The sequence below is a fragment of the Narcine bancroftii genome, chromosome 1, assembly GCF_036971445.1.
Source record: "Narcine bancroftii isolate sNarBan1 chromosome 1, sNarBan1.hap1, whole genome shotgun sequence".
NCBI lineage: Eukaryota > Metazoa > Chordata > Chondrichthyes > Torpediniformes > Narcinidae > Narcine > Narcine bancroftii.
This window is the reverse complement of record NC_091469.1, coordinates 453,018,099-453,031,213: the sequence shown is the minus strand read 5'-3', so window position 1 is coordinate 453,031,213 and position 13,115 is coordinate 453,018,099. Positions and strand designations below refer to the sequence as shown.

At 39.4% G+C, this 13,115-nt stretch overlaps 1 protein-coding gene across 9 annotated transcripts in view; it reads right to left on the bottom strand.

Annotated features, from left to right (window-relative positions):
* The window catches only part of LOC138751791 (rho GTPase-activating protein 21-like), a 228,084-nt gene that overhangs the window by 29,196 nt on the left and 185,773 nt on the right, over window positions 1-13,115 (bottom strand). For all 9 annotated transcript variants that reach the window (XM_069914578.1, XM_069914584.1, XM_069914583.1 and 6 more), the window contains 4 exons: window positions 11,261-11,397; window positions 8,745-8,887; window positions 1,551-1,706; window positions 1,376-1,454 (listed from right to left, as the gene is read on the bottom strand). In XM_069914578.1, coding sequence (XP_069770679.1) covers window positions 1,376-1,454; window positions 1,551-1,706; window positions 8,745-8,887; window positions 11,261-11,397 — 515 coding nt within the window. The remainder of the gene's footprint in view (window positions 1-1,375; window positions 1,455-1,550; window positions 1,707-8,744; window positions 8,888-11,260; window positions 11,398-13,115) is intronic.

Genomic DNA, 13,115 nt, shown 5'->3' with positions numbered 1-13,115 from the left:
TAATCAAAGGAGAAGAATGGCAATCTGAAAGGATCTGAAGGAAAGAAGATCATCTGGATGACCCTGAAGGGGACAAGTTTTGTAAGCAAGACTGATTGAGAAGGAAGCAGTTGCAGGTGTCCTGGAAAAGGAATCTCTCTCTGAAAACCAGCAAGAACCCTCCTGAGTGGTAACCATTTGCCTGTTAAGCACCAAAGACTGGTGAACTTTGATAATGCTAACTTATGTGCACAGTACAAGAATTGCCTGCAACCAATGAGATTGGACTGTAATCCAAAGAACTTTTCTAATCTTAAATATACATTACACACACCTATGCTTCGTATTAGAGGGGGGATTAAGTAGTTAGGTAGGTTAAGTAAAAAGTTAAAGTTTAATTCTGTTTTCTTGTTCAAATACAATTAAAAACTATTTTTGTTTAAGTGACCCTGTGTTTTGGTGCATATCTATAGCTGCTGGTTTTGGGGGTCCTCTGGACTCCGTAACAACAGGTATTTAAGTAAGCAAGACTTGGAAAGATATGGAACTAGTGGGGTCAAAAGTGATTTATGTAGATGAGTAATGGTGGGCCAAACATGGTGAGTCAAAGAACCCATTTTCGTACTGTACAAATCTAAGACTATGATTCTAAGAAGGAATGGTAAAATTGGTCAGAAGACTGCCTATTATACAACGTCTTGAAAGAATGCAGATAAAAGTATGGGCTAAGAGAAAGACACCAAGCATATCAAGAAAGAATAGAAGCTGCAGTCAACAGGGTGCAGTTGGGAAAAACAAACTTGCACTGCACACCTTCAGAGGACAAGTCTACAGGGAATGTGGAACAGACTATTCTTTATACTGGATGCAATTTATTTATTAAATCCAATAACTTTAAATCTTATAACCAATATATCTGTACCCAGTGATCTGTTGAAGTCATGAACAAGCTTTTTAAATGAGTTAGATTGATCCTTGTAAGTAAAATAAAATTGGCAAGTCTTATAGGGAATTCTACAAAAGTATAACAATTAATGGGCTTCTGGTAAAGCAGGGATAAGGGTCAAAAGAGCTCTTTCTCACTTCAAGACAGAGATCATTGTTGATATGGCATACTATCTTAACTTTATCAAGACAATCTAGGTTTGAAAACTACTAGATTAATTAGCTGCATTAAATATTACATTAAATTACTTTTTTTTGTGGCCAGGTTATTTAAAGAAAATTTTCCAGGTTAATGGAAATATATTAACTGCTAAATGCAATGGCTTGCAATACAAGGCTTTAACTAAGGGTATTTCACATAAAAATTTATGAAACGTCACAAATCATATCCATTCTGTTTTCTGTCTAATCAGGATAAAGGATGGAGTAAAACAATTAGAGCTATAATTACCATTTGTGAAGAGAGGTTCTGGAAGTTTTCGGAAGAAGGATTTCAGTAAACTACTGATAACATTCAGATCTCGCCATTTCTGTGTTTTGAAAAATTGCGGGGGACAATTTATTTCCATTCATTTCCATTCACAGTAATAAAAAGATACTAAAATTGAAAAGTTTTGGAAACTTACATCATCCAAAAGGTCAATATCAGTCACTCCTTTGTTGAGTTCTTCTTGCAGGCTTGATATAGCAGCATTATTGCCTGGTACTCGATAGATTCCAGTGTACTCAAGTCCTTTCTCTTCAACCAAATTACAGCAGACCTCAACTATAAATGGCACATACTATAAAACACAAGATGGGAAGCTTTGAAATAAGTCCATTAGATAGAGGAACAGAAGTGGTGTGATAGATCATATCATATTTTATATTGTATATGGATATGTTTTTGAAGGATATAGATTGTGGGAGTAATGTAGGTCACAAACAAACAGAAACACTTCACAAAACAGATCTCATTTAAAATGCCAGAGCTCTGCTCATGTCAGACAGTCCAGGCTCCGAATGCCTTTGCAAAAACTTTGAAGAATGCCTATAGAGACTTCACAAGTAGGTGTTAATTGGATATGCTACGAGCAATTAATTACTGTTTTGAAAGCGACAGATGAATGGATTCAGAAGATTGGGTCTGGTTCCTTAAACTGTCTGAATGCCCCCTAAGGGGGCCATGTGGTTTTGCAAGCAGAGAAAGAGAGGAGGGGGGAGAGAACTGGTTTCTGCAGCATGGCAAGCTGGATGCTTGTTGAAACCCCATTTTGAAGATGGGTTGTGAGTTCTGAATTCAGCCTGTTGAAGGACCATGTGGTCCATATTTGAGGAAATGGTTGGCTAGAGTATTTCACCTGAAATAAGAGCAACAAAAAGGAACTCTGGGGTGACCTGCAGAGGAAGAGGTTATCATTTGGAAAACCCATTGATGGGGCAAGTTTCTTCGGCAAGACACTGAAGTAGCTGATTGGAGGGAATTGTGTGCAGTTTTGGTCAATTGTGTGCAGTTTTGGTTAATTGTGTGCAGTTTTGGTCACCTTATCTAAGGAAGGATGTTCTTGCAATGGAGGGAGTGCAGAGGCGATTCACCAGGCTGATACCTGGAATGGCAGGAACGACTTATGAGGAAAGATTGCGCAAATTGGGATTGTACTCGCTGGAGTTTAGAAGATTGAGAGGGGATCTCATAGAGACCTATAAAATTTTTGGCAGGACTGGACAGAATGGATGCAGATGGGATGTTTCCAATGATGGGAAAATCCAGAACCCGGGGCCATGGTTTGAGGATAATAGGCAAACCATTTAGGACCGAGATGAGGAGGAATTTCTTTACCCAGAGGGTGGTGAATCGGTGGAATTCATTGCCACAGAGGGCAGTAGAGGCAGGTTCATTAAATATATTTAAGAGGGAATTACATCTATTTCTTCAATATAAGGGTATTAAAGGTGACGGAGAGAAGGCGGGGACGGGGTTCTGAACTTTAAGATCAGCCATGATCTCGTTGAATGGCGGAGCAGGCTCGAAGGGTCGAATGACCTACTCCTGCTCCTATCTTCTATGTTTCTATGAGGGAATCAGTTTGCGTCTGTCCAACGAGCTACGAATCTCTCTGAAACCAAAGAGAATCTTCCTGAGCAGTAACCCATTACTTTTAAACACCAGAGCTTGATGAAAATTCATAAATGTTAAATTCTAATCACAGTATAAGAATTGTCTGATACCAATGAACTTGGAGGAGTGAAAAGTGAGATTGGACTGTGAATCAATGAACTTTTCTGAACTTATACACATTATCTCCAAGTGCGCTTAGAATTAGAAGGGGGTTAAGTTAGGTTAAGTTAATAGTAAAAAGTTAAAGTTTGATCCTGTTTTTATATTTAAAGAACATTAAAAACTACTTTTGTTTAAGTAACCATTTGTCTTGGTGAATTTCTATTGCTGGTGGTTTTGGGGTCCTCTGGGCCTGTAACAGTGGGCCATCGAGTTGGCTTTATCATTCCATCAAAAGCTGATCTATTCTCCCATTCCCCTGCCTGCTCCCCATAACCTTTAATATCCTGACTACTCAGATACCCACGAATCTCTGCCTTAAATACACCCAACAACTTAGTCTCCACAACCGGTAGCAACTCTTCAATCCTGAAGTTGTGCCCTTCTGTCTTTGACTCTCCTGCCATAGGAAACATCTATGCTACATCTACTCCATCCGGGCCTTTCAACATTTGAAATGCTTCTGAGGTTTCACCTCATTCTTCTGAACTCCAAGGAGTACAGTCCAAGAGCTGTCAAATGCAAATCCCTTCATTCCAGGAATCATTCTTGTGAATCTTCTCTGAATCCTCACCAATGCCAGCACATCCTATCTTAAATAAAGAGCACAAAACTACCCCATTTTCCAAGTGAGGACTCACCTGTGCCATATAAAGTCTCAACTTCATATCCCTGTTCTTATATCATATTCCTCTAGATGTGAATGCCAACATTGCATTTGCCTTCTTCACCACTGACTCAACCTGGAGGTTAACATTTAACACGAGGACTACCAAGTTCCTTTGCACCTCTGAATATTCTCTCCATCCAAATAACAGTTTGCCCTTTTATTCCTTCAACCAAAGTGCAAGCCCTGCAATAGTTTATTGCTTTTTTGAAATCTACATCTGAGTTATGCAATTACCAATGATTGAAACATTTCAAACTCTTTCAGGTCCATGGAGTTATTGTATTGTGCTTCCTTTTCACAATTTGTCATTTGGAAAAATCACAGCTCAGTGGTCTGTTTTCTTATTTTGCTTTCAATAACATGGTACCATAGACAAGTATACCTATACTTCATTCCCAACTATACCGCAAAGATTTCTAGTTTGTAATCCAAGCATGTCAGGATCAGACTTATATTTTAGGGTCTAGTTAATCATTGAAGCTGATGTGCTCAATCACATAAACACCATCACCTTTGCCAACACTGTTTAAAAGCTCAGTAAATCAACAAATATTCAGAAGTGTGAGTGGCCAGCTTTGGCGGCTTTGAACTATATTCCAATGACCTTCCTACTGCTTTCTCCTTGGTCAGGCATGACCTCCTGCTAGGAGCTCTCCTTCTAACAAGCAGTTTAATTCTGTTTGAGCTTTGCTCATTTCCCGTCATGACATATTTAAAGTGGCATAACAACAAATGCTTCCCTTTCATGACTGACAAGAGTTTATGGCATGAAGTGAGCAAAAAGTCCTTCAGAAGTTCCCATTCCCTGCAGACTACTGCAGCTGAATAAAAAACCCTGAATGTTGAAAATGTGAAACAAAATCAAAAAAAATCTGGAACCATTCAGCTGGTTAGGAAGAATCAGTGGAAAGAGAAATAATTTCCATTTCAGGTTGAACACCCTTCACCAGAACATGAAAAGAAAGGAAATATGATGGTTTTAAGTTGGTGGGGGAAGGATGGATATAACTAAGATATTAATTCGAACAGGCTGAGGCTGGGGTTGGCAATAGGTTTAAACTGTTAATTAAGTCAATTGCTTGATGGATTAATTAGAGCAATTAAAGAAAGAGAAATAGAACATAAAAGAAATTTAAGAACTAAAGGTAAGCGCAGTTGAAGAAAGGAAACACCCATGTATAGCTGCTAATTTCTCCCTACAACAAGCCAAAGATGTTACTTCCTTCAAGAAGGCCATCTTACTAGTTCTAAAGAAAACCATAATACAGGCTTAAATTACTTCTGACTGTTGACTTTGACATTCACCATCATGAAGAGCTTTGGGAGGCTGGTCATGCCTCACATCAACTCCAGTTTCACAGCCAGCCTTGACCCATTTCAATTTCCCTACTGGCCCAATGGATCCACAGATGATGCCATCTGCCTGGCTCTCCACTCGACATTAAAACACCTGTATGCCAATATTATCTAGTGTTAGACTACTGTTCAAAGACTACAGCTTTGCCTTTAGTACCATTGTCTTTGGCAAATGCATTCCTATTATTTAGGATTGAGGCCTCAATGCCCTCTCCTCCCTGCAATTGGATCCTTGACTTACAGTCCAACAGACTTCAATCACAGAAATGGTCATGCTTAATACCAGTGCTCCTCAGATCCCTACTATATTCCTTTTACTCCCATGACTGTGCAGCCAGATACCTGTCCAATTATATCTTCAAATTTACCGATGATACCACAGTTGTGGAACAAGTCTCAAATAATGATGACTTGGAACACAGATAAGAAATTGAAACTCTAGTAGAAAGTCTCTCTATGTCAGTAAGATGAAGAAGGTGATAAGTAACTTCAGGAAAGGAGGCAGAGTCTACACACCTACCAACTTAAGTGGCACATTAGTCAAAAAAGTACATAGCTTCAATTTCTTAGGGATAAATATCTTCAATGACCTGACACAATGATCGAGAAATGCGTCTACTTTCTTAGATGTAGAGGGTCAATAGGTTGGTGGATGATATGAAGGTCGGAGGTGTTGTGGATGGTGCTGAAGGTTGTCGCAGGTTACAACAGGAATATAGACAGGATGCAGAGTTGGGTGGAAGAGTGGCACATGGAGTTCAATCTGTTTATGTGCAAGGTGATCATTTTGGAAGATCAAGCTTGAGGCAGAGTACATGGTTAATGGTAGGATACCACGGTGTGGAAGAACAGAGGGTCCTTGAGGCAAATCCACAGCTCTTTAAAGGTTGCCTTACAGGTTGATAGGATAGTTAAGAAGGCCTATGGTATATTGGTGTTCATTAGTTGGGGGATTGAGTTCGGGGGTCATGAAGTAATGTTTCGGCTTTAGAAATTTCTGGTGAGACCACTGTTAGAATATTGTGTTTAGTTCTGGCATCTCATTCCAGGAAGATATGGAGAGGGTGAAGAGGAGATTTACCAGGATGTTGCCTGGATTAGATAATATGTTTTATGAAGCAAGGTTAGCAGAGCTTGGACTTTTCCCCTTGGAGTGAAGAAGGATGAGGGGTAACTTAATAGAGGTCTACAAGTTTATGAGAGGCAGGCAGCCTGCACTTTTTTCACAGGCTGGGAGTAGCAAACACCAGCAGACATCTGTACAAAGTTCAGAGAGGAAAGTTCAGGGGTAAGTTTTCTTTTTACACCGAGTTGTGGGTGCCTGAAATGTATTGCCAGGGGTGGTGGTGGAGGCTGGAAAAGTAGGGGCATTTAAGAGACTCTTAGAGAGATACAACAAATGAAGGAAAATAGAGGGTTATGAAGTGGTGAAGGTTTAGTTTTTTTTGGTGTGGTAGGTATATTCAGACCGACACAATATCATGGGCCAAAGGGCCTGTACTATGAAGTTTGGCATACCTCCCCCAAACATTCCTCAACAATTTCTACAAGTGCTTCATCAAAAGTATACTCACTGGGTGCACCACATCTTAGAATGGGAGCTGCTCTGCTAAAGATTGGAAGAAACTATAAAATGTAGTGTATGTATCTTTGAACATAATAACTTCCTTCCCTCCATGGACTCCATCTACATCTGTTTCCTCAGAAAGGCACCCAACACACTGAAAGATTCATTATGCATTGGGGAGAAGGCTTAAGAGCATGAAAGCATGCACCAACAAGCTTAAAGATGGTTCTTCCTGAATAAATAGCATTAAGAAGATGAGGTCCTGTTCCCAGAGCTCACGTTGGGCCTCAGTGTAAGTGTGTGAGACAGACAGGTTAGAGTGATGTGAAGGGGGGTGGATTAAATAGCAAGTCTGGTATGAGATTAAGAGAGGGCATTGGCTGAGAGATGGCAGGAGGATTCAAATTAAGTCATGAACCAGGTCATGGCCATTTAAACAAAATCACATTGGTTTTGGTTTAATGGAAATGTTAAAAGAATGCTCCCTTGTTATTGATCAAAAAGAGAAAAACGAAACTCAATTGCAGTGACAATGTGTATCATTTAATGCATGTCCTACATGCGAAATGCCTGACTTTTGTGTAATAACTATGATTTTGAAATTTTCAAGCAAAAATATCAAGTTTTAAATGCATTGTACTTAAAATAAAATCACCTGGTAACATTGGCCATTGTTTTAATACTAGAAATATAGGGTTGTAAGGAAGCTTAATGTAATTATAAAATGGTTGCATGAGAAGTGGTTGAAATACTAATATATAATAGAGTGGAGAGCTCAATTTATAAAAAAAAAATTAAGTATTAACCATAGGTTATTTAATGGAATTCTGTTTAGAAATGAAATATCAAGATTTTGGAGATGCTCGGAGCAAGTGTTTAGAACCAATGTTTTTGAGATGCATGAAATGGACAACATTATTCTGAACTAAATAAATGAAGTATTACTCAGAACATCAAGATAAAGGATTCACTTACAAGACCTGCAATTAGAATTTAGAATATTACAGCACAGTACAGGCCCTTCAGCCCTCAATGTTGTGCTGACCTATATATTCCTACTAAAATAAAATTAAACCCTTCCTAACTCATAACCCTTTTTTTTTCATCTATGTGCTTGTCTGAGTCTCTTAAATGCCCCTAATGTTTCAGTTTCCACCACCATCCTGGGCAAGGCATTCCAGGCAACCATAACTCTCTGTAAAAAAAAAACATACCCCTGATGTCTCCCCTAAACTTTCCTCCCTTCACTTTGTAGAGATGACCCCTGGTATTTGCTATTCCTGCCCTGGGAAATCGGCACTGGCTGTCCACCTTATCTATGCCTCTCACAATCTTGTGGTCTCTATTAAATCTCTTCTCTTCTTTGCTTTAAAGAGAAATGCCCTAGCTCTGCTAACCTTGTCTCACAAACATATTTTTCAATCCAGGCAATATCCTGGTAAATCTCCTCTGCACCCTCTCCATTGCTTTCATATCCTTCCTATAATGAGGTAACCAGAACTGAACAACAATATTGTAAGTGTGGTCTCAACAGAGATTTGTAGAGTTGCAACATGACCCCTCAACTCTTGAACACAATCCCCCTATTAATGAAGCCTAGCATCCTATAGGCCTTCTGAATTGATGGGAAATTGTATGGGAAATGTGTCTAAAATAGGGAAAAACAATAAAATGCACAATAAATTAGTAAAGGAATGCAAATTATTGGAATTTAAGATAAGCCCAATGATTAAATCTCAATAATTAACATAATGCGTTGCTTTTATGGGATTTAGCGTGAAAGTTAATAATGCAGGTCCTTTAGGACCAGGCTTACACTGAAGCCTGGTAAGAAATGTTTTGGGAAAATTATGTTAGTGAGACTGTTTTAAGAGGGATCATACACAAAATATTCTCTTTTGTGGAAGACTTGTTAATAAAATAAAATACCAACTGTGTTTGCACAACATTTTCTACTGAATTCCACATACCTTATTGTGAAGAGCGGGTGGACAATCATCTAGCCTCACACCAAATGTTACTCCAGGACCTGGTTTCTTTTCAAAGGTTTTTCTCATTATGCTAGGAATACCTCGTCGCCATGTTCCCTTGTCTTTTGGTGGGCTTGTGTCATCTGAATGGTAAAATAATTTCCCATTGTTATGAACATGTAGCAAAAATGATTTCACTTAAGTATTGTGCCATTAATAATATTTTAGATGAAGTATTTTGCAACTAATATTGATTCCAACTTATAAACAATGTTTATAATTAATAGTTTCAAGTGAGCACTTAAGTAAAACATAATCAATTTTAACCTGGAAAATTGCCAGGTCATCAGCATCTCTTAGATCAATATAAAAATTATTTTCAAATGTTCCCAAATGCTAAAATCTGGCATACATTAATGATTTGGATAGTTTTATGTGTGAGTTTGCAAATTATTAAACTTACCTTGTTAGTAGTGTGCCAGATTTAAACTACTGGAATTACATTGTCTGTGACAAAGCAAGCCATTCAGTTCAATGGGAAAATGGTCGTTTATGAGCACACTTCTACTCCGCATCATCTAACTTTCTATATCTCACTCTTTATGCACTAATCTAACCTTCTGTTGAATGCATAATTTAGCAGAATGAATAACCAATCCCTAGTATCAAACTCTGCTGCCTCACCCAACTGCATCTCTACACACTTCCATGCCTTAAAAGTACCTGCAGTCCTTCAATTCTAGCTTAATGCACAGTTCTTATTTTAAATGCTCCTTTCCATGCAGCTGTGCCTTGAGCTACCATGGAACTAAGCTCTACAAACTTCCCGCCTCCACTACCACCCCTCAGCCTCTTCACTCTGCTATAGGATAGCCGTCAAAACTCAACACTGCTTGAGTTTTTGCTCATCTATGCTAATGTGGCATTACTTGGTTCAGGTCACTTAAAATCCAATTCAATATTGTTGTGACATGCCTGGTATGGTTCACATTCAAGATGCTATGTCAAAGTGCAAGATCTTATTTATTTAAGTGCAAGACCCTGCATATTGTCTAGTCTTTATATTCATTTCATTAACTTATTAGTGTGTTATCAAGTCATACTCAGCCTTTCCCTTTCTAGAAGTGAGACACTGTCTGTTTTTGGTCTTTTCCAATTACAGATACATAATCTTTTATCTGAAATTCTGAAACCCAAACATTTTTTCCTTGGATGTCGTCTGCACACAAAGCTCATGTTTGGCACCTGATGAAACCCAATCTTGTCCATCACCATGTGGTGGCATGGAACAATGTGCATTTTTCAGTGAGCATGAGATTATAGCTGTTTATTCAATTAAAGAGAAACTGCTTAGACAGAAACCTCTGTTAATGAAACGGAATACACTGGAAGAAGCCGTTTCAGCCAAACAATCATGCCTGCACCTGTCCATCCTTACTTTGAGATAAGGGTGCCCATTTGCAACTCCTCCAATGACCATATTGGACTGAGCCATGGATCCCGTTGGGGAGATCCTCAGTCAAATGTAGGCCTTGGTTTCCACTTCTACCTCGAAGATGATGCTTCCATTGTCAGGCTTCCACATGAAGTGATATTTGCTGTTTACATCCAACATGGCTTGGTGGTGGAAGGCTCGTTGCACCCACGTGCCCATGGCTGCAGGCGAGCCCGGGAGCACAAGCAGCAACAACAGTCCTACCGCCAAACAGGGCAACACAGGCAGCACGACACCATGCCAGTTGCTTGATTCTCACACAAGATTTGAAAGTGCCTTCTAGTCAGAAAGATCAGCATTCGCATGAACGTTAGCCCCTACAAATGGCAAACATCTGTTCAAATCTTTTCAAGCGGGAGCACGTGGAGCTATGGTAAATATGCCGTGAAAGGAGCCATCGCTCCAGCTCTTGCTACAATTTCAAGCCGGGGAAGAATGGCTGAGCTATGGGGAGTTGTAAAAGCACTACCTCCCCGCCTTCCCTATCCAGCACAATTACTTAACTTACTGGCGTCAATATTATTATTTTTATTTTCATCTGAAAAGTGTCTGGTCCCAAGGGTTCTGGATAAAAGATCATGTTCCAGTATGCTAGTCTCACTGATGCAAATCTATTTTGCATTTTTTCCAATGCTTCTACATATATTTATTTTGTTAAATAGGAGACTAATTCAGCAATCACATTTTAATCAAGTTTTTATAAAAATTAAGTGTTCTATTTCAACTATTAACAAGCTTTAAAAATATATATTTTTTATCCATGCACCCAATTTGATGTGGTCCATTTGTCTAGATTATTTTGCAATGGAAAATTGTGTGAACACAGAAAATGACCAAAGTAGTAAAACATGCTAAAAATTGCAAAAATTATTTGGTTAACTGGATAAGTGAATCAATTTCTACCTACTTAAATAGTGTAGACAATAATATCCATTTAAGTGAAGCCAACTTCTACAAAATTTATCCAATACAATTTATTTCAAAAGCAAGCATTTGAGATGATTAATACAATGATACATACTTAGAAGTTTTCTTTCCAGCTCTTGCTTTGGAGAATGCGGGCTCTTTGGATCAGTTTTGGATCCCAAGAAGGTCTGTCTAATACTGAGAGTCTGCCGCGGTGTTTTAGGAGATGGTTCTGACTTGCTGCCAGAGGTACTGAAAAAATATAATCCAGTGAGAAGAATAGGAATTATTGCACATGTACTATACATTATTTAACAAATCTCTTTATATGGAAGTTTACACTTTTTTTGTTTTTCAGTATTGTGCATTAATTTAAATGTGCAACAATATCCGTGACGTCTATGGCTCCAATTATTTAAAACCTCCAATGGTGTATTTGGACTTTGACAAGGTGCCAAACATAAGGCTGCTAAACAAGATGAGAGCTCATGGAATTAAAGGAAGGATACTAACATGGGAAGAACACTGGCTGATCGGCAGGAATAAAGGGATCCTATTCTGGTCAGCTACCAGTTACCAGTGCAGGTTGTATATATATATATATATATATATATATATGTATGATATGGATCATGAAATAGATTTTCAGATGATACCAAAAGAGGTGGTGTGGTGCTCAGGATACTGAAAGGCTGAAGAGAGACTTGAATAGATTAGGAGAATGGGCAACGAGGTGGCAGATGAAATACAATGTTGGAAAGTGTTCTTTGGTAGAAGAAATAGAAGACTATTATTTAGAAGGGGATAAAATGAAAAATTTCGAGGTGAAAAAGATCTTGGGAATCCTCGTGCAGGATACCCCAAAGGTTAATCTCCAGCTTGAGTCAGTGGTGAAGAAGGTAAATGCAGTGTTGGGATTCATTTCTAGAGGAATAGCATATCAGAGCAGTGGTGTGTTATATGTGCATTGTGGAGGAAAACGTCATCTCCCTGCCTGTCTGGAATATTGTGGATTGCAGGTGTTCACGTGTCCTCCCTGTGTGACACTTATTCAGAAGTCATATCACCAGTCAATGAAGGTTGGACTTTGGCTACCATTAGTTCACACCTTGCTGTTGGCTCCTTGTGTGTGTGTGTGTGTGTGTGTGTGTGTGTGTATGTGGTATAGCCAGCCACTGCTTTTATCGTCCAACCTAGGTCCGATGTCAATGTATACATCATTGTTTAAGTTGTATAGTGATCGAGTACCCTTTGATTTCTCCCCTATTTGTCTCCTGTCTGTTCATTAGATTTACATGTGATTGCAACACTTGTGTTCAGACTCGTCTTTCTGTGAACCCATCAAACCTGATACTCTTCCCAACACGACAAATGGCGCTGCAAGCAGGGTTCAAAGAGTTTTGGCTGGCCACACGTGGAGTTTTAACCATGTGGGAGATCATACTAACAAGTGTGTGTATGGGCATCCTGTGTGTGATTGTGTACCTGCAGGAGGAGACAGGAATCCCAGGGTCGGATTATAAAATTGCTTGATTATAAAATCTCCGGGTGGACTCATAACCGTCAGGGGTTCAGCTGTTTACCAGTCGACTGGGTCGAAAGGTTGGTCTCCAGTGAAGATAGGGCAACACTTGGTCTCCCTTCTGGAGAAATCGGGGTTTCCCAGGACCAGGGGGAGTCCTATAGCTACTACTATCTCTACTGAGATGCCAATGGGTATAACGTCGGATTTAAGCAGTCAGGGCACCCAGAAGAATGAGCATATAGAATCATTAACACTCCAGGGTAGGTTTCTCCGGGAGGCATTGGATGCTGCCAGGGCGCCTATCAGCAGCTTAGAGGCTAAGTACACTGAAGCTGCCTGCCATCTGGTCAAAGCATGGCAACTTCAGACAGCTCGTCAATCTGGCTGGCAGATCGACCCTGTCAAGATTAGAACAATCATTCGATCACTACGCACAGGGAGGAGG